The 22,782-nt window shown below is 44.0% G+C and overlaps 1 protein-coding gene across 4 annotated transcripts; it reads right to left on the bottom strand.

Moving 5' to 3' along the window:
* Positions 1-5,307: 5,307 nt before the first annotated feature.
* Positions 5,308-8,100, bottom strand: LOC123447417 (probable anion transporter 7). 4 transcript variants are annotated; one of them, XM_045124023.1, is made up of 2 exons: positions 7,893-8,100; positions 5,308-7,069 (listed from the first exon to the last, which is right to left on the bottom strand). In XM_045124023.1, exon 2 carries the CDS (start codon positions 6,786-6,788, stop codon positions 5,478-5,480), a length of 1,311 nt encoding a protein of 436 aa, XP_044979958.1. In that variant the 5' UTR covers positions 6,789-7,069; positions 7,893-8,100; the 3' UTR covers positions 5,308-5,477. The 4 variants fall into 4 exon arrangements, with proteins under 4 accessions (XP_044979958.1, XP_044979974.1, XP_044979951.1 ...); XM_045124039.1 differs by having other exon boundaries at positions 5,308-6,921; positions 7,893-7,936; XM_045124016.1 differs by lacking the exon at positions 7,893-8,100 and adding an exon at positions 7,624-7,814.
* Between the last annotated feature and the right edge of the window lie 14,682 nt (positions 8,101-22,782).

Genomic DNA, 22,782 nt, shown 5'->3' with positions numbered 1-22,782 from the left:
TGCTCGTACGCAAACCATGCATACCAGTCGGGGGAGTCTGCATCGTAGACGGGGTTGCGCCGCTGTTGTGGTGTCAGCTGCTCCCGCCGACGCCTCGCCTCCTCCGCATGCGCCTCAACCGGCCACGGACCGCTGGCACTGGGATCCTCTCCAGATCCAAGTGGCGGTCGTGCGGCAGCGTGATATCAGGGTAGGGGAGGGGACGTGGTGCTCCCAGTGCCCCCTCTTCTGGTGCACTGGCAGCTGACCTGCTGGCGAGGCGGACGGAAAGACGACGACGCGCGGACAAGGACCCCATGGTGGCGGTGGCTAGGGTTTGCCGCCGGCGAGGGAGCAGGGGTGGCTAGATGGGACGGGGCGACTTCTGGAAGAGGATGAGGCCGCCTCCCCCCCCCCCCCCCCCTCCACGCACGCTCAGATTAAAAAAGGACGTATGTTGATCGCTGACACGTGGCCTCACGGTGGGCGGTCGTCGTTAATAAAGACGATGTCGGCTTTGACCAGTCGCCACATGTGGACGAACGCGGACATGAGAAGGCGTGTATCGCGTCCACGCCAATGCATTTCAGACGCAATTTTGGACCGAAAATGGATCCACATGAACACGAAACGAACGCGTTTTGGATTTGAATCGACGCATTGGATCTTCACTTTTGCCCGAGCCGATCTAAACAAACGCCCACGAATGGTTTGGGTCGCTTTGTTGAAGTTGCTCTCAGCCCCTTGAAGAAGAGATGGGTGCGTATTATGGTTGTAGAAAAGGTTCTGCTAGGCATATATTCCCAAAGCGAATCTTAGAGCATTGTCACATGGGGCACCAAGCATCATGGTGATGTTGGATGGATGAAATTCCGTTATTCCATAAACACCGTGCACCTTTGATGTTATTTCTGCAAAGAAATCATCTCTAAGCCGACATTTCTTGACGATACTCTAATAAAAAAGAAATATATTCCACTGCGCGTAAGTGCCGCCTATGAATACAGATCGCGCCACACCAGAAAAAAATGGTTTCGACAAAGAATCATATCTGCGAGTAAGGGCCCATTTGGAAGGCGGCAACCTTGGATTAACTTTGCAGAAATTAGGGGATTTGATATTGTTTGGTTGTGTAAAACTCAAGGAAATTGCTAACTCACCCCCCAGCGCTAGAAAAATAAACTAGAAAACTGCAGAAGCAACGCTTTAAGAGTAACTCCAACGGCTTCCTTAAAAAACTTTCCACAAAAATAGTTTTACGGGATGATCATATAATTCAGGAGAAGTTGTCTGAAGATTACTGTTGTCAGTTCTTGAAAACTTCTTCCCCTACATCTGTTTTCATTGTACTTGTTCGTTAAACATAATTGAACAATGGTCTAGGGCCCACCAATCAGTAACACGCGTGACGGCCTCCGACGAGGGACGGCACGAAGCATTGCGGTTGCCGTCATTGAGAAGCGGTCTGGTGAAGCCGGACGGCAACGCCAGCGGTGATCCAATGGTACATATTGAGAATCAACGTTTCGCCAAAATATTTGACAACTTTAGACATTCCCTGCAAAAAGAAATATATACAAACGCAAAACAATTCAAAATATTCAACCACATTGATCCCTTCAACAATGAAAACAAGTACAAATTTCAACCATATTTCATCACATCCATCACCAACACAATTCACAATGTTGCAATGTATAGCAACTAAAAGAAGTGTGTATGAACTCGCCCCAAAAAATTAAGAGGACCTCATGTAGAAATCGAGCACTTGCATGAGGTGACGAGGTCGTGAGGGGGCAGGATGGGGCGGACACCGTGGAGGCTGCTGCCAGCGTGGCCCAAGGCGAGGTTCACACTAATGCAGAAAAGCCTATCTATAATGTAGCAAAAAAGGCTTTGCTATCATGGTAGCCCGAGCCACCAATATGACGTTATTGTTAAAAATAATGATGACGTTGGGTCCCATGTCAGCGGTATTCTACGTGTTCATGACGTGTCACGTGGACAACGACACCACTATAGTTATTCACCTAGCAACATGCAATGTACATTGCACGTCAGAAACGTTTCGTGCAGCCAAAGAAAATCCCACCACATAACAATAATTTAGCATTTGATTTTAGGCACTAGAACTAGACTAATATAACATTTTTTTCCAGATAATAATAAGTGACAATTTCACAAACAGAATAGAGCTAGGTAATAATTTAGTAAACGACAATCTTCACACACACGAGCAAACTAACATGCTTTTAAAGGAGGTCGATGACGATCATCATCCTCGAATCATGGTGTGGGATGTCCCTAATAGTGACTAAGATGGTCTGTCCAACTCAAAGATTCTTGCCAACAAGGAAGTTGCTCCATCCAGACGCATTGAAGATAGTGTGATCATCCGTGTCCACTACGTAAGCACAAGTGGTGATGGAGTCCCTCGTGGTAAGGCGTAGACCAACAACGCATGTTTCATCCGGCTCGACGTCGCAGCTCACACATAGCCTCTTAGGTAATTTCTCAAAAAAAAATGATGATCATGTCACATTACTACATTATAATCATATCATCACATTAATATACTAAGCATATCACATTACTATACTAAGCATATCATAAATTCTACACACTAAGCATATTATCAAATTCTACATTAAGCATACCATCACATTACTAAATATAATCAATATATCACATTACTAAAACATATCACATTACTATACTATAAGCATATCACATTACTATATTGTAAGCACATTAGTACACTAAGCATATCATCAAATTCTACACACTAAATCATCAAATTGATACACTAATAAGTAACATACCAAGGCATGACGGTTAACCATCGTCTGTGTCAGCCGGGTCACAAATGGCATCCCGACATAGGCATCACGTGGCGGAAGTTTTTCCCATAGCTTGTCTGTTTCATCCTCGCTTAGCCTCGTCATTCTTTGGGCATAGAGTGCTTCATCAAGTGGGTCCTCATCTTCTTCCTCCGAGTTGAGATAGATAACAACCAGCCTTGGAGTTCGTCTTCTGAAGGAGAAGTTGATCAATTCATCCCCATCGAGATGCATGGGGGCGATGAAACGATCTCATTCATCTCCTCCAATCAGGGTTATGTTTTGTCCCTTATTGACCTTCATAGTGTAGGGGGCCCTAGGAGCATTGAAGATGACAATGTCTCCGATACGTCTCCAGCGTATCTATATTTTTTTATTGTTTCATGCTATAATATTATCATTATAGGATACTTTTTGGGCATTTATTTGTTGATTCATATTATTTTTTAGCACTAATCTATTAACCTAGTATCAAGTGTCAGTTGTTGTTTTCTGCATGTTTTTGTCTTCTCAGGTTCACAGTACCAAATAGAGTCCAAATACCATGAAACTTTTTGATGATTTTTTCTGGACCAAAAAAGACCTTAAAGCTTCGGGAGAAGGTAGCGGGACACACGAGGGCCCCACAAGCCAACAAGGCGCGTCTAGGGGTGGTCGTGCCTCTTAGCTTGTGGGCCACCCCCTCGTCTCCCGACCTCATTCTCTGGCTTATAAATCCTCATATATTCTAAAAACCCCAGGGGAGCTCCCGAACCACTTTTTCCGCACCCGCAAGTCTTTGTTCCGTCGTGTGCCCATATAGAGCCCTAATCTCGTGCTCTGCCAGAGGGGGATCGATCACGGAGGGCCTCTACATCAACCTTGTTGCTTCCATGGTGATGTGTGAGTAGTCTACCACAAACCTACGACTCCATAGCTAGTATCTATATGTCTTCTCTCCTTGTGTATGTTCTTCAATACAAAGTTCATCGTATCTTCGCGATGATCTATTCGATGTAATCACTTTGTGCGGTGCATTTATTGGGATCTGATGAATTATGAGTTTATATTGAGATTATTCATGATAAAAGATTTGAGTCTTCTTTAAATTATTATATGATTCTTATTTACATGATTATTATAGCTTCGTAAATCTCTCCAATAAAGTAGGGAGGGCAACAGCTGAAATCGAATCGCCACACCACTAGTCTAGCCAAAACCGAATGGAAGAACCATTCCCCACCACATACTTGACTTGAGCCCTGGAATCGTCACACACTTTAACAAGGTCACGCCGGAACTAAGAGCCACCCGAGGATGGGGCAAAAACCGATATGTAATTAAGGAAGAACTTGCTTTTCAACGGGGGAAACCAGAGAGAACCAAGACCCGAAGTAAACATCTTCCATCACCATTCGATAATGAGACACTTGTTCATGATGGATGTATTCAAAATGCCAAATCCACCAAAAGACTTGGGACGACAGATATGTTGCCACTTAACGAGCCGATATCTGCGACGATTGTCAGCGGAATTCCAATAAAAAGCACCCCTATGCTTGTTGAAACCCGCGTGCGTCCCCTTCATGAGACGATAGAAGCCCATAGTAAACATGGGAAGAGACGTAAGGCCGGCATTGGTGAGGCACACCGTGCCACCATCAGAGTTATACCTGCCACGCCAGGGCATGACCCGATTGCCCACCTTAGCAACAAGAGCAGCGAAATCTTTGGCGCATAGTTTAAAAGGAGCGATAGGAAGATCAAGACACTTAAACATGAATGACTCAAGTTGGCAGTTAAGCAGTTGAGCGACTCTCAAAGCCTCGTGGTCGCTCACCCGAGTCACAAGAACCTCGCTCTTAGAGAAATTGATTTTCAAGCTCGAGAGAGCCTCGAAACAGAGCATAATAAACTTCAGGTTAGCTAAACACAAGTCATTAAGCTCAACCATGATGAGGGTATCGTCGGCATATTGGATGTGCGAAACTCCATCCGGGATTAAGTGCGAGATGACAGGGGAAATATGGCCCGCCGAGGCAGCCCGGGACAAAATGCATGACAACGCGTCAGCAACAAAGTTAAAGAGAATTGGGGAAAATGGGATCCCTTGCCGCAAGCCTCTACCATTAGCGAAATAATTACTAATCATACCATTGACAACCACAACAGCGTGACCACCTGTCACAAACTGCATAAGTCATGCACGTAGGCTCCATCTAAACCTTTCGTCAACAGAACCTTACACTGTAATTCATCAGTCTCAACAAAAACTCCATTGTTCTGGAGCATTTCTGGTAACTCCAAGATGTATACTCATACGTAATGCTCTACTTCTCCATCGCAGTCTCAACAAAAACTCCATCGTTCTGTTCCAATACCCAAGAGCGAGCGTTGCGATTCAAGGTGGTTTATACACACACAAGTCATCCGACAAAACCAAACTAGACGCTTTACAAAACCCCAGGATATTGAAACTACTAGGATCATTTCAGATAACACAATTTACTTCCGAAACGAGACATTCTTCCTAACATAATACTACTACTTAATATGTGTCGAATGCAGTCTGAGCTCTGAAATTTGACAGATAATGAACAAAATACATGTGGTATTCCCATTTTGCTATCCCGCCTCACCGTAAATGAGAAGAAAAGAACAGGCAAAAATAATCATCCTCTATTCAAAAATCTTCTCGCCAGTAGAGAAGATCAAGAAAATGACTGAACTAAAAATACAGAGGTATGCTGGAACAAAGAACACTGTTTTCCAGGTTTCAGAACTTGTTAAATCCATGTTAGAAGCCTTTGCGGCCTCCAGAATGTTTCCAGTGAGGCCAACACCAACTATCCCAGCCAATGTCCCAGCAGTATTTGAAACCCCCATCACTATGCCGGCAAATTTTGGAGCAACATCCATGTGATTCACGGCAAACCCTGCTCTTCCTAGAGCCAGAAATCCAAGAGATACCGATGAACATATCACAGTCCCTGAGGGCGTCCCGAATGAAGGAAGGGCCATAAGTGCAACAGCCGCGACAACAAACCCAATGGTGTTAAGGAGCTTTCTTGTCTTGGTAACTGATAAGATCCTTTTTGTAATCAAGTGATCAGCAACCACTCCACCAATGTTGGAGAATATAAACATGTTGAAATAGGGAAGCATCTTTGACGATCCCATATCCTGGAGGCTAAGCTTAAGGGCTAGTTCAAAATAGGTAGGCAGCCAATTCATGATAACATACAAGGCATAGTGGAAGGTGAAGTTGTTCACAACAATTGCCCAAACAGGTAGACTGAAGATAATCTTTCGCCATGGTATCTTTACAGTGCGAGGTGCAACAACCCCTCCTGCTAGTGCCTTGATCTTCTCTCGAGATGCTACTTTTGGCATTGCCACTTTTGGAAGGTCTGTGCGAGGTGGCTCACTGGAAAACTTCAACCATATTACAGACCATGCTACTCCAAGTACTGCTTCGACAAAGAATACATATTGGGGTCCCATGTGCTTCACTAGACTTGGGAAAAACAGCATGCCACCAGCTGCCCCGAGGTACATCCCTGAGGTTGTTAACGACACTGAGCGAGAGCGCTCCTGTGGTGGCACCCATTGTGCCAGAACTGTGTGAATGGCAGGGAATATGAAACCTTGTGCTACACCAACAAAAAGGCGAGAAAGGACCAGAATGACTACTCTGTTAGGGTCTAGTGGAATTAGACCGCATATCAAAGACCACAACAGGAATGACAGCAGCAGAACACGTCTCCCTCCCAATCTCTGAGCTGCCCATCCACCAGGAATTTGCGACAAAACATAACCATAATAGAACATGGAGAGTATCAGGCCCTTGTTTGCTTGATTCACGTTGATTGCATCAGCTGCCACGGTGTACGCAATTGAGAAACCCACACGCTCAATGTAACAAACATTTGTGCAGATGAATGTCAGCAATACTATGACATAACGCTTTGGGATCTTCATTCTCTTCATCACTGATTAGAGATGAACCACAAAGTGGTGTAGCAGTCTTAATCAGGCTGCCACTTGTTGACCTCCCACGAAAATTTACCAGGGTTTACCATAAACCTGTATTTGTTCCTTCCATCTCTAGGGATACTAAGATCTGTAACAGACAAAATACTGATCATTCACCGATACAAAACAATATGGGGCTTCTTCAGCTGTGTTTCATATACCCATAGCAGTTTACTGATCTCACAAGCAATTTAAGACATGCAAATCACTATATACTGCACATTAACTCAAGCTACCTGCTCAATGGAGATGGAAAAACCAACATCGCCCAGTTAGATGAATCGAGACATGAACATTACGTTTACCGTTATCAAAATGTGAGAAAAGATTTGGAATCCTACACTATCATCAACCATGCTTGAAATGAAAACTGTGATTTGCAGGACACATGGTTTAGACTGTCACAACCTTTACATTAACAGAGAAACAAAGAAAGCATTGCAAGATACTCATGGATTTCAGAACCATTTACGAAGGAAAACATGCTCGTCTAGATGATTGAACAAGCACATCGAGACATGTACTGCATACGGACTGAGATTGATCTAACACATATCACTCTACCTACCATAGTGCTAAGTGTTTTCCTCGGACACGACGAAACCAAGCTTGGACGCATAACCGTAAGCATGAATGAACTAACAACTGATCACGGGTTTCCCAATGAAGCACATAATGCCCACGCATTGCGCAATTGTACAGATTGAGTAAACAGGAGCAAATCTCAGTCCCCAAAAAAATCCCACCCTTGACACAGATTTTTCGCATCTCAAAGATCCGAACTGCTCACCTAACTCGCGGGATCTTGACCGAAAACTCGCAGCATTCAGCACCAAGACCAGGTCACCCGGAGATCTGACAGCTGGAACCCCAAATCCTAACCAGAATTCCCCAAGCCACTGGCCAGACTCCCCCGCCGCCCGCCGGCGTATCCAGGGACGGAGCGCCGAGGTTTGGGCTTTGGCGGCAAACAAGCGAGAGGAGAAAGAGCCTTTCAAAAAAAAGAAAAGGAAAAGCGAGAGGAGAAAAGGCGTCGGGGGGCGGGAAGCGGGCAACTACCTCGAGATCCCGGAGTTGTGTGGCGGCGGCGCCCGCCCGCCGTGGGGAGCCCGGCCCCGCGCTTGCCGTCGCGGGCAGGCGGCGGAGGTGGAGGCGGGCTGCGTCGGTGAGTGCGATGCCCTGCTGCTGCTGCTGCTGCTGCTGCTGCTGGGCTCGGGTTGGGCGGTGTGGTGGGGTGTGCGTTTAGTTTGGAGTCTCGTTTAACTTGACCGCGTGGAGGAGTGGATGGAAACAGGGAAAAAGGAGGGTAGTAGATCGAGAGCGAGAGGTCGAACTGCTCATCGACGCCGGGCCAGGTAAATGGGCCGCCCCGACAGCCCGCGTGTCGGGCACGACACGAGCCCGGCCCGGCATGGGTTAATCGTGTTCGGGCCCGCAATGAAGCACGCCTCGGGCTGTGTCTAGGTCTGGAGGCTGGACACGCGAGCCGGCACGACACGGACCGTTTTTTTTTTTTAATATATATATATACAAAAATATAGTTCAATAAGCTCAAAAATAAGTTCATAAGGTTAAAAATATGCATTCCAGCGTTCTAATCAGGCAAACACGTCGGCCCGTTTAATAATCGGGCCATGCCTGGGCCTGAAGGCGTAGCCCATGAGCCGGCACGACACGACCCGACTAATAAACGTGCCTGGATGGGCCGTGCCGGCCCGTTTGGCCAGGTCTGATCGACGCCCTGTTTTTTTTCATGCTCGCGTGCGAGAAGCATGTGCGTTTTGGTTTAAGCGGGCATGTTTGCTCGGGCGATTTGTTTAGGGCATCTTTAATCACATCTTTTATTATATCTTTAATCGCTAGTTAAATGTCTATGCGTTGTTTCGGGCAACAACTTAACTAAATGAGTACATTATCGGAGTCACCATGGACGATGAAGAGACGCGCAAAGCACAAGCACCGTGACGAGACCTTCCATCCTGATCTGATCCACGCGATATTCAAGCTTGTGTGGAGCCGGCATGCCGATAAGGGCGACGCCGTCGGCGAGGCCGTAGACATCGAGCTTGTTCTAAAGGCGTCAAGGAGGTACCTATGACGACACGGATGGGGAAGGGGGGAATTGAACGATGGCCGGCGTGGTACATCCTGGATCTCCCGGCGGCGGGACTCCTCGAGTACAGATGAGTTTGTACCGTGTACCACTGCTCAATTCGCGTGCCACTTTGCAAGCATCGAGAATTTCGATGGGTGCATGGTGGAGATTCCCTCGGGCGACACAAAATGGCATTTTTTGAATTAGTGGAGACATTCAATCCCCATCTTCAATCGGGAAGCCTCTCATTTCACACCGCCTCCTCGTCTCTTCCTCATCACAGACCCGGAGAGAGTAAGAGGCAAATCAGAGAGATGGTGGTGCTGGAGGAGATGTGGCTGCGGCGGCTTGCGGGGAGAGATACACGCAAGAGGATGCACTTGCACGAGATTTGTGCGTGGTTACCCGATCGACAGGAGATGGAAGTGGAGGCGTAGGAGATTCTGGATTCGCTGACTGATGTCCTCCAAGGGCACAAGGCCATTGTAGCACTTTCGCTTGATAAGTAGAGTATATCAAACACAGGGGGAGCAACTAGGAAGACACTATCAGCCCCGCAACTACATTGTCTGCGTAGCTACGCTCGCACTCAAAACGTAGTTTGGAAATAGCCTATTATATCGCTTGCTACCAAATCGATAATAGAGGGGGTGGGTTAACTAGATACAAAGTAGGACAAAAAATATACAAAACTAGAACACAAAGTAAAAGGGGTTGTACTTGTAGGATTGGATAGAGATACTACCTCTTTTTCCACACTTGTACCTCAACATGGCATCATCTTTTTCATATAGAGAGTCTCATGTTTTGTCACTTCCATATGCTAGTGAATTTTTTTATTATAGAACTTGGCTTGTATATTCCGATGACGGGCTTCCTCAAATGCTCGAGGTCTTCATGAGCAAGCAAGTTAGATGCACACCCACTTAGCTTCAGCCGAGCTCTCATACACTTATAGCTCTAATGCATCCGTTGCATGGCAATCCCAATTCCTTGCATTGATATCGACTGATGGGCATCTCCATAGCCTGTTGATCCGCCTAGTTGATGCGAGACTTTCTTCTCCAATTTTACTCCATCGAAACCTGCCACCATACTTTATTCCATCTATAGGTTATGTCCATGGTTCATGCTCATGTATTGAGCGAGGTATAAAATGCTGAAGCGCGTTAAGAAGTACGGTCCAATTGCTTGGTTTGACACCAAGGTGCTCATGATTTATACTTTATGCTAGAAACACCAAGCATGACAGGATATATGATTTTGTAGGGATAACATTCTTTATCATTGTTATTTTAAAAGGGCATGATTGTTTGGTAGTAAACTGGAGTATGGTTCTTTTGTCAAATGATAGACTATTGCCATGAAACACTTGTATCTTAATAGTCCTATCATGATTAGACATTTGTTCAAGATTATGCTAGATAGCATTCCACATCAAAAATTATCTTTTTATCATTTACCTACTCGAGAACGAGCATGAATTAAGCTTGGGGATGTTGATCCGTCGCCGTCGTATCTATAATTTTAATTGTCGCATGCCAATATACTATAACTTTCATATACTTTTACCAACATTTTATATTATTTTTGGGACTAACTTACTTAGCGAGTGCCCAATGTCACTTCCTGTTTTGTGTATTTTTGTTTTGCAGAAAATCCATATCAATCGAAGTCCAAACATGATAAAAATTTACGAAGTTTTTTTGGAATGTATGTGAATTTTGGGAAGAAAAATCAACACAACACGGTGCCCGAGGGCCCCACAAGCTAAGCCTGGTAGCGCCCTGATAGCTTCTGGCCACCCCTTAAGTCGGTTGGACCCTACTTTCGCCGTAAGAAAGATAATTTTCCGATAAAAATCCCCTCAAAATTTCAGCCCGATCGGAGTTACGGATCTCCGGATATTTAAGAAACGTTGAAGGACCAGAAAACCATCGCGAAAACAGGAGAGAAACTGAGAGGGATATCCAATCTCGTAGGGGTTGCTGCCCTCCGGGAGCCATGGCGGCCATGGACGAAAGGGTAAACTCTCCTCCCATCTATGAGGAGGCCAAGGAATAAGAAAGATGCCCCTCTCTCTCCCGGTGGCGTCGGAGCACCGCCGGGGCAACCATCATGACGGCGATGTGCACCAACAACTCCATCGCCGTCACCACCAACTCTCTCCCCCTCTATGGAGCGGTGTAAAACCTCTCTTGCCCGCTGTAATATCTACTTAAACATGGTGCTTAATGCTATTTATTATTATCCAGTGATGTGAGGCTATCCTATGATGTTTGAGTAGATTTATTTTGTCCTATGGGTTGATTAATGATCGTGATTGGTTTGAGTTGCATGTTTTATTTCGGTGTTGTCCTGTGGTGCCTTCCATGTCGCGCACACGAGGAGGATTCCTGCTTTAGGGTGTTGCAATATGTTCATGACTCGTTTATAGTGGGTGGCTAGAGTGACAGAAGCTAACAACCGAATAAGGGGGTTGTTGTGTGTGGGAGTAAATAGGGCTTGATGTTTAATGCTATGGTTTGGTTTACCTTAACGATTTTTAGTAGTTGCCCATTCTTGCTAGAGGTCCATCATAAGTTCATATTATCCAAGTACGGAAAGTATCTTAGCATATGCCTCTCCCTCATATAAAACTGCAATAACGATTACTGATCTAGTTATCAATTGCGTAGGGACAAATCTTTCTCTTGTGTTACAAAAAACTTTCTACTAAACAATTGACTAAATTAAAATTTACCTAATATAGTACCTAACTTTTATTTTTTGTGTTCTTTATTACCTTGCAAAACTATCTATTATAGCTACTAAGTACTTCTAATTTTCTTCCAGCAAAATAGTTAAATACTTGTTCTAGGTAAAGTAAGCATTAGCGTGCATAGAGTGTATTGGTGGTCGATAGAACCCGAGAGAATATTAATTCTACCTTTAGCTCCTCATTGTGTTTGACACTCTCACTTATTGAAAAAGGCTACAAACGATCCCCTGATAACCCACAAGTATAGGGGGTCGCAACAGTTTTCGAGGGTAGAGTATTCAACCCAAATTTATAGATTCGACTCAAGGGGAAGCGAAAGAATATTCTCAAGTATTAGAAGTTGAGTTGTCAATTCAACCACACCTGAAAGATTTAATGTCTGCAACAAAGTATCAGTAGCAAGGTAGTATGATAGCAGCAGTAGCAATAGTAACCAGTAACAGCAGTAGCAACAGAGTAACAGCAGCAGCAGTGACAGTAGTAGCAGCAAAGTAACGTAGCAAGGACCAGTAGGAAAAACTCGTAGGCATTGGATCGGTGATGGATGATTATGCCGGATGTGATTCATCATGTAACAGTTATAACACAGAGAGATAAGTAATTAGCTCAAGTTCTTCAATCTAATGTAGGCATGTATTCCGTATGTAGTCATACGTTCTTAGGGAAAAGAACTTGCATGACATCTATTGTCCATCCCTCCCGTGTCGGCGGGGTCCTAATGGAAACTAAGGGATATTAAGGTTCTCCTTTCAATAAATAACCGAACCAACAGATTAACACGTGGTGAATACATGAACTCCTCATACTATAGTCATCTCCGGGAGTGGTTCCGGCTATTGTCACTCCGGGGTTGCTGGGTCATAACACACAGTAGGTGACTACAACTTGCAAGATAGGATCTAAAACACACATATATTGGCGACAACATAATAGGTTCATATCTGAAATCATGGCACTCGGGTCCTAGTGACAAGCATTAATCATGGCAAAGTAGTAGCAACATCAATCTCATAACATAGTGGATACTAGGGATCAATCCCCGTCAAAACTAACTCGATTACATGATAGATCTCATCCAACTCATCACCGTCCAGCAAGCCTACGAATAGATTACTCACGAACGGTGAAGAGCGTCATGGAATTGGCGAAGAAGGAAGTTTGATGATGACGTTGGCGACGATCTCCCCTCTCCGGAGCCCAAAACGGACTCCAGATCTGCCCTCCACAGGAAGAACAGGAGGTGGCGGCGCCTCCGTATCGTAAAACGCGATGAACTCTTCTCCTTGATTTTTTTCCGGACAAAAGAGGTTATATAGAGCTGGAATTGGGGGTGACGGAGCCCTGAGGGGCTCACAAGCCTGCCAGCCCTGGCCAGGGGGGGCCGGGCCTGGTGGGCTTGTGGGCTCCTGACTCCGTCCCTCCAGTTGATTCTTGCGCCAGTATTTTTTATATATTCCAGAAAAATTCCTCGTAGATTTCGAGGTCATTCCGAGAACTTTTATTTCTGTGCAAAAACAACGCCATGGCAATTCTGCTGAAAACAGCGCCAGTCCGGGTTAGTTCCATTCAAGTCATGCAAATTAGAGTCCAAAACCAGGGCAAAAGAGTTCGGAAAAGTAGATACGACAGAGACGTATCAACTCCCCCAAGATTAAAGCCTTGCTTGTCCTCAAGCAATTCAGTTGACAAACTGAAAGAGACAAAAGAAAAACTTTGACGAACTCCGTTTGATCTTGTTGTTGCAACTATGTCTAACTCATATCCAGAATTTCAGCAAGATCACAAGTAAACAACATAAGCAAATGACATCCAGGTCTCACGGTAAACTCATATCAATGGCATAATCAACTAGCGAGCAAATAATAGTAAGTCTCAAACGTCAACACTTCAATCAAAAAAATCATGAAGCAGCACGAATAGATGGTATCTCGCTAGCTCTTTCTGAGACCGTAAAGCATAAATGCAGAGCACCTTCAAAGACCAAGGGCTGACTAAACATTGTAATTCATGGCAAGAAAGATCCAGTCACAGTCATACTCAACACAGTTAAAAGCAAAGCATAAAAATGACAGAGGTGCTCTCTAATTGGTGCTTTTATAAGAGGAGGATGACTCAACAGGAAAATAAATAGACATGCCCTTCGCAGAGGGAAGCATTGATTTGCAGAGGTGCCAGAGCTCAAGCTTTGAAAACATAGATAATAATTTTGGGTGACATGCTTTCATTGTCAATGCAATGACTAAGAGTTCTCACGATCTTCCACGCTACACATGCTATAGGCGGTTCCCAAACAGAAAAGTAAAGTTTTGACTCCCCCACAACCAATCAATCACACTCCACGACTAGCCGAATACTCGGGTGCCGTCCATACCAACATCAATCCAGGGGGAGTTTTGTTTGCAATTATCTTTTCGATTTGAGCATGGAACTGGGAATTCCAATTATCGGCCCCTTTCTCGTGAATGATAGTGAATAAACACACATCGAGGATAACACACCTAGCATGAAAGACACTGATAGCCCCCTGTCACCACATGAGCGGTTCGGGCATGCAAAACAGATTATTTCTTGAAGATTTAGAGAGTGGCACATGCAAATATACTTGGAACGACAGGTAGATACCGCAAATAGGTAGGTATGGCGGACTCATATGGACCAATGGAGGAGTCACTTACCAAGGAGTAGTTTCCCCAAAACAGTTCGGAGAACGGCGATTTGAGCAAAGAGATCGAAAATCCCAGCAAGAGGAGCAAGAACACGGGTTTGAGCTGCGAAATGATTTTTTCTGGAGGTAGGAGAAGGAGATGGGAGCAAGAATGAGTGGAGGGGGTGCCTATGGGCCCCACAAGCCTGGGTGGCGCGGCTAGGGGGGTGCCCGCGCCCCTAGGGCTTGTGACCCACTGGTGTGGCCCCCAGACAGACTCTTTGTCCCAGTATTTTTCAAATATTCCAGAAAAAATCATACTAGATTTTCACAGCGTTCGGAGAACTTTTATTTTCGGGGAATTTTTCTACCGGACGATAAAACAGAAAACAGGGAAAACTAATCTAAACCTATCATTTTTCTTCTAAGCAACCTAAAGTGAAAGCTTGGAACATAGGTTTCTGACTCCTCGATTCATCCATCTCATGGTCATCGAAAGAAATCCGTCAATGGGGCTGATTAAGCCTCTTTGACAAAACTATCTTGAATCGCAAAAAGAGAACGGAGAATTTTCGAATAGTCACTAGGTCACCTCAATGGGGATATGTATCTCCCCAACAAGCAAATCATACTTCATCTTGACACGAGGAATAGGGCATTCAAAGCTCCCAATAAGAATCGATGAAGCTTTTTCGATAGCATTGATGCAATGTACTCGATATTGTTTCTTCGGAAAGTGCACTGTATGCTCATTACCGTTGACATGGAAAGTGACATTGCCTTTGTTGCAATCTATAACAGCCCCTGCAATGTTTAAAAAGGGTCTTCCGAGGATGACATCCACGGCATCATCCTCGGGAATATCCAAGATAACAAAGTCTGTTAAGATAGTGGTGTTAGCAACCACAACAGGCACATCCTCGCAAATGCCGATAGGGAAAGCAGTTGATTTGTCGGCCATTTGCAGAGAGATTTCAATTGGTGTCAACTTATCCAGCTCAAGTCTACGATAAAGAGAGAGAGAGGCATAACACTAACACCGGCTCCAAGGTCGCATAACGCAGTTCTCACGTAGTTACCTTTAATGGAGCAAGGTATAGTGGGCACACCGGGATCACCTAGTTTCTTCGGAGTTCCACCCTTGAAGGTATAATTAGCAAGCATCGCGAAGATCTCAAGATCAGGTATCCTCCTCTTATTAGTCACAATATCTTTCATGTACTTAGCATACGGAGACATTTTGAGCATATCTGTCAAACGCATCTGCAGAAAGACATGTCTGATCATTTCAACGAAGCGCTCAAAATCCTCATCATCCTTTTTCTTGGATGGTTTGGGAGGAAAGGGCATGGGTTTCTGAACCCATGGTTCCCTTTCTTTATCGTGCTTCCTAGCAGTGAAGTCATTCTTATCGTATCTCTTAGTCTTAGGCTGTGGGTTATCAAGATCAACAGGTTCAATCTCCACATCCTTTTCATTGCTAGGCTGAGCATCTTCATGAACATCATTATTGATATTATCAGTAGGCTCATGTTCATCACCATATTGTGTCTCAGCATCAGAGACAGAGGCATCGTTTGGACTCTCAGGTGTAGCAGCAACAGGGTTGCTAGCGTGCAGGTTCCTATCATCTTTCTTCTTCTTTCTAGGATGACTAGGTGCATCAGTGGTAACTCCTTGAGATTCTTGTTCTACTCTCTTCGGATGACCCTCAGGATACAAAGGTTCCTGAGTCATTCTACCGCCTCTAGTAACGACTCTGACAGAATTGTCATTCAACTCGTTGAGCAAGTCATTCTGAGTTTTAAGTACTTGTTCTACCTGAGTGGTAACCATAGAGGCATGTTTACTCAGGAGCTTAAGATCATTGACGTTTCTGTCCACACAAGCACTTAAATGACTGAGCATACGAGCATTCTTTTCCAATTGTCTGCTAACATAATCATTGAAACTTTGTTGTTTGGCAACGAAGTTATCAAATTCATCCATGCATAAGCTAGCAGGTTTATCAAAAGGAATATCACTCTCATCAAACCTATGCAGAGAATTTACTTCTACTACCTGTATCGGGTTATCGAGACCATGGATCTCTTCGATAGGTGGTAGATTTTTGACATCTTCAGATTTAGTGCCTTTCTCTCGCATAGATTTCTTGGCTTCTTGCATATCTTCAGGACTGAGGAATAGAATACCTCTTTTCTTCGGAGTTGGCTTAGGAGGTGGTTCGGGAATAGTCCAAGCTTCTCATTGCACAAGATGTTGTTCAGTAGAATCTCAGCTTGTTCTACGGTTCGTTCCCTAAAAACACTACCGACACAACTATCTAGGTGGTCTTTAGAAGCATCGGTAAGTCCATTATAGAAGATATCAAGTATCTCATTCTTCTCAAGAGGGTGATCAGGCAAAGCATTCAGTAGCTGGATAAGCCTCCCCAAGCTTGTGGGAGACTCTCTTCTTCAGCTCGAGCAAAGTTCTATATTTCCTGCAAGGCAGCTTGCTTCTTATGGACAGGGAAATATTTTTCAGAGAAGTAGTAGACCATATCCTGGGGGCTACGCACACAACCAGGAGCAAGAGAAGTGAACCAGGTCTTAGCATCATCCTTTAGCGAGAAAGGAAACAACTTGAGCATATAGTAGTGGCGAATCTTTTCCTCACTAGTGAATAGGGTGGCTATATCGTGTAGTTTGGTAAGATGGGCTACAACCGTTTCAGACTCATAACCGTGAAAAGGATCAGATTCGACCAGAGTGATTAACTCAGGGTCGACAGAGAATTCATAATCCTTATCGGTCACAAAGATAGGCGAAGTGGCAAACTTCGGGTCATATTTCATCCTAGCGTTCAGAGATTTTCTTTCCACTTGCGCAGAAGTTTCTCAACATCATAGCTATCCTTACACGCAAGAAAATCCTCAGCTATCTCTCCCTCCATAACATAGCGCATATCAGGCAATTCAGGCATAGTAGCAGGTTCTACTTCAATAGTATCAGCAGTTTCAGAAGTATCATCACATCTAGCAGTAGCTCTAGCAAGTTGTGCATCAAGGAATGCACCTAGTGGCAAAGCAGTATCAGGCATAGCATCTAGCATAGCATCATCAGGCATAGTATCAAGCATAGCAGCATCATAAGCATCATGGATAGCAGGAGTAGCATCATCAAGCACAGGCGACATATCAAGATTTCTAGCAGGAGGCGAAGTCGCAAACTTACTAAAAACTGAAGGTGAATCAAGTGCAGAGCTAGATGGCAGTTCCTTACCTCTCCTCGTAGTGGAAGGTAGGATTTTAGTTCTTGGATCTTTCGGATTCCTCATAGTGATCAGCAGACGTCAATCCCAAGTGACTCAGAGAATATAGCTGTGCTTCCCCGGCAACGGCGCGAGAAAAAACCTTGATGTCCCACAAGCGTATGGGATCGCAACAGTTTTCGAGGGTAGAGTATTCAACCCAAATTTATTGATTCGACTCAAGGGGAAGCGAAAGAATATTCTCAAGTATTAGAAGTTGAGTTGTCAATTCAACCACACCTGAAAGATTAGTGTCTGCAAGCAAAGTATCAGTAGCAAGGTAGTATGATAGCAACGGTGCCAGAAAAAGCCTTGGTTGACGGGATTGTCAGTACTGCTTACCCAGTCTCGGCAACGGCGCCAACAAAGTCTTGCAACAAGTAACAACAGAGTAGCAAGGAACAGTAGTAGTAGCAGCAGCAGCAAAGTAACAAGTAACAGTAGTAGCAACAGTAGCAGCAGTAGTGACACCAGCAAAGTAACAACAGTAGTGACAGCAACAAAGTGGCCCAATCCCTCTTGTAGCAAGGGACAAGCCTAGGCAAAGTAACATAGCGAGGACCAGTAGTAAAAGACTCGTAGGTAGTGAATCGGTGATGGATGAGTGTGAAGGATGTGATTCATCATGTAACAGCTATAACACAGAGAGATATGTGGCTAGCTCCCGTTCATCAATCTAATGTAGGCATGTATTCCGTATGTAGTCATACGTGCTTAGGGAAAAGAACTTGCATGACATCTATTGTCCACCCCCCCGTGGCAGCGGGGTCCTAATGGAAACTACGGGATATTAAGGTTCTTCTTTTAATAAAGAACCGGACCAATGCATTAACACGTGGTGAATACATGAACTCCTCATACTATGGTCATCTCTGGGAGTGGTTCCGGCTATTGTCACTCCGGTGTTGCCGGGTCATAACACATAGTAGGTGACTACAACTTGCAAGATAGGATCTAAAACACATATATATTGGCGACAACATAATAGGTTCATATCTGAAATCATGGCACTCGGGCCCTAGTGACAAGCATTAAGCATAGCCAAGTAGTAGCAACATCAATCTAGAACATAGTGGATACTAGGGATCAAGCCCCGTCAAGAACTAACTCGATTACATGATAGATCTCATCCAACTCATCACCGTCCAACAAGCCTACGATGAGATTACTCACGAACAATGAAGAGCATCATGGAATTGTCGATGGAGAAAGGTTGATGATGACGATGGCGATGATTTCCCCTCTCCGGAGCCCGAAACGGACTCCAGATCTGCCCTCCAGATGAAGAACAGGATGTGGCGGCGCCTCCGTATCGCAAAACGCGATGAAGCCTTCTCTCTGATTTTATCCAGGCGAAACGGAAGATATAGAGCTGAGATTGGGGGCGGTGGTGCCACGTGGGCCCCACAAGCCCTCACGGCGCGACCATAGGGGGTGGCTGCGGCTTGTGGGCTTGTGGCCCACTGGCACGCCCCCTCCGATGGATCTTTGCGCCGTAAAAAATCTCCGTGTAATCCAGGATGCATCCAGGATAATGGGCGTGTGTAAAAAATTGCATGAAGGAGGCACGGCCTGTGTAAAATTATTTTTTTTCTTCTTCACAAAGGGCGTGTTTGGTTGCCTGGGTGCATCCAGGATGCATTGCATGAAGGAGCTTGGGTGGTCCTGGCCTGGTTGACCTGATGCAAAATAAAAATGAGATGTGTGTTTGGTTGGGTGCATGATACGAGCTGGGTTCAACTCAGATTTTGTTTGGTATATTGCATCTTGGGTTGTATGAGAGATGCAACATACAACAGATATTGTTTGGTGGGTTGTATGATGTCGAACAGATATAAAATAATTACAAGATAGTTTTGGTAATATCTTTGATGATTGAAATAATGAAAGAATATGATTGAAGTAATTTAAAAAATTGGCAGCATCTTGTTTGTTTGTACGGTATAGAAGCAGCTTATGATACAATCAATATCCAATACACATAAATCAATATCCAATACACATAAATCAATATAAAATAATTCCGTATTTTTCTTTTATTCCAGAAAAAATCTCCGTAAATTTTTAGGACGTTTCGAGAACTTTCATTTCTGCACAAAAACAACACCATGGCAATCCTGGTGAAAACAACGTTAGTCCGGGTTAGTTCCATTCAAATCATGCAAATTCGAGTCCAAAACAAGGGCAAAAGAGTTCGGAAAAGTAGATACGACGAAGATGTATCACCGTACAGGCTTGTCGCCTCCTCGGTGCAAAAGCGTTTTACGGAAAGCATCATGCAAAAGCGTTTTACGGAAAGCACCATGAATGAAGTGTGAACCACCGTTGGTCATTAGATATCTAGGGATTCCAAATCTAGGGAAGATAACTTCTTTCAGCATCCTGATAGAGGTGTTGTGATCAGCACTACTAGTGGGGATAACTTCTACCCACTTAGTGACGTAATCAACATCAACTAGGATATGAGTATACCCGTTGGATTTTGGAAAAGGTCCCATATAATCAAAGCCCCAGACATCAAATGGTTCAATGACAAGTTAATAGTTCATAGGCATTTCCCGATGTTTGCTAATATTACCTATTCTTTGACTTTCGTCACAAGACATGACAAACTTACGGGCATCCTTGAAGAGAGTGGGTCAATAGAAACCTGATTGCAATACCTTCCGCATGGTGTCCTCCGTAGGCCTCGGAGTGACACTTCTGTAGGATCTGTCCCTGTTCATGTTCAGGTACACAACGTCTAATAACACCATCGACTCCTTCCTTATAAAGGTGAGGATCATCCCAAAAGTAGTGTCTCAAGTCAAAGAAAAATTTCTTCTTTTGCTGGTACGAGAAACTAGGTGGTATGTATTTGGCAACGATATAGTTTGCATAATCAGCATACCACGGGGCACTATGTGAAGCATTGATGACACTCAATTGCTCATCGGGAAAGCTATCATCAATAAGTTGTGGGTCATCAAGGACGTTCTCCAACCTAGACAAGTTATCTCCTACCGGTCTGGGTTATCAGCACCCTTCATGTCAACAACGTGCAGATCAATTTCTTGTAGCAAGAGAACCCATCTGATAAGTCTAGGTTTAGCGTCCTTCTTCTCCATGAGGTACTTAATAGAAGCATGATCACTGTGAATAGTGACTTTGGAATCAACTATGTAAGACCTGAACTTTTCACATGCAAACACGACTGCTAAAAATTCCTTCTCCGTAATAGCATAGTTTCTCTGGGCACTGTCTAGAGTTTTACTAGCGTAGTGAATAACATTCAACTTTTTATCGACTCTTTGCCCTAGAACAACACCAACAGCATAATCACTAGCATCACACATGATTTCAAAAGGTAAGTTCCAATCAGGTGGTTGAACAATAGGTTCAGTTATCAAAGCCCTCCTAAGTATTTCGAAGGCTTCCTCACAATCATCGTCAAAAACAAAAGGAATATCCTTTTGCAAGAGATTGGTAAGAGGCCTAGAAATCTTAGAGAAGTCTTTAATGAACCTTCTATAGAAACCAGCATGACCAAGGAAACTTCTTATACCTTCGATATCTGTGGGGTATGGCATTTTCTCGATTGCATCAACCTTAGCCTTATCGACTTCAATACCTCTTTCGGAAATTTTATGTCCTAAGATGATGCCTTCATTAACCATAAGGTGGCACTTCTCCCAATTCAAGACAAGATTGGTGTCTTTACATCTTTGTAAGACTCGATCAAGGTTGCTGAGGCAATCATCAAAAGAAGACCCGTAAATGGAAAAGTCATCCATGAAAACCTCGACAATCTTTTCACAAAAGTCATAGAATATAGCCATCATAGATCTTTGAAAGGTGGCAGGTGCATTACATAAGCCAAAAGGCATACGTCTATAAGCAAAGGCCCCGAAAGGGCAGGTGAAAGTGGTTTTCTCCTGATCAGATTGTGCAACTGGTATTTGGGAGAAACCAGAGTAACCGTCTAGAAAGCAGAAGTGTGTGTGTTTAGACAGCCTTTCTAGCATTTGGTCGATAAAAGGCAGAGGGTAATGATCTTTCCTAGTGGCCTTATTCAATTTCCTAAAATCGATCACCATCCTATAACCAGTAATAATCCTCTGTGGGATCAATTCATCCTTATCATTGGGGAAAACGGTAATGCCTCCCTTCTTAGGGACGCAATGCACCGGACCCACCCAATCGCTATGATCAACATGATAGATAATACCCGCTTCTAGGAGCTTTAGTATTTCTTTTCTTACTACTTCCTTCATCTTAGGATTCAATCTCCTTTGATGATCAGCAACTGGTTTGAAATCAGGATCGGTTTTAATCTTGTGCTGGCATAGGGTAGGACTAATGCCCTTAAGATCATAAAGAGTATATCCGATAGCAGCACGGTGCTTCCTCAGAGTTTTTAGTAACTTCTTTTCTTCATGCTCTGAGAGGCTAGAACTAATAATAACATGATATATCTCTTTTTCATCAAGATAAGCATACTTAAGAGTATCAGGCAACTGTTTAAGCTCGAACACAGGATCACCCTTTGGTGGGGGAGGATCCCCAAGCAGTTCAACAGGCAGATTATTCTTAAGGATAGGATATTGTTCTAAGAAAACTCTATCTATCTCATCCCTTTCATCCATATGCATATCATTTTCATGCTCAAGCAAGTATTGCTCTAATGGATCAGAAGGAGGCACGAAAATAGAAGCTAAGGCAATGGTTTCATCCTTACTAGGCAACTCTTTTTCATGAGGTTGTCTACCAAACTTGGAGAAATTGAACTCATGTGACACACCTTCAAAGCCAACAGTGACAATTTGCTTCTCACAGTCAATATGAGCATTGACGGTATTGAGAAAAGGTCTACCAAATATGATGGGACAAAAGCTATCTTGTGCGGTAGCAAGAACGAGGAAATCAGCAGGATACTTCATTTTACCACACAGGACTTCAATATCCCTAACAATTCCCACAGGGCACATAGTATCTCTATTGGAAGCTGAATAGTGACATCAATAGGTTCTATCTCAACAGGTGCAATCTCATCTTTGATTTCATCATATAAGTATTGAGGTATTGCACTAACACTAGCACCCACGTCACATAAACCATGATAACAATGATCTCCTATCTTAACAGAAACCACAAGCATGCCAACAACAATCCTATGTTT

This window comes from Hordeum vulgare, chromosome 1H (genome assembly GCF_904849725.1).
Source record: "Hordeum vulgare subsp. vulgare chromosome 1H, MorexV3_pseudomolecules_assembly, whole genome shotgun sequence".
Taxonomy (NCBI): Eukaryota; Viridiplantae; Streptophyta; class Magnoliopsida; order Poales; family Poaceae; genus Hordeum; species Hordeum vulgare.
The sequence above is the reverse complement of the archived record's forward strand: the minus strand, read 5'-3'. Positions and strand labels throughout refer to the sequence as shown.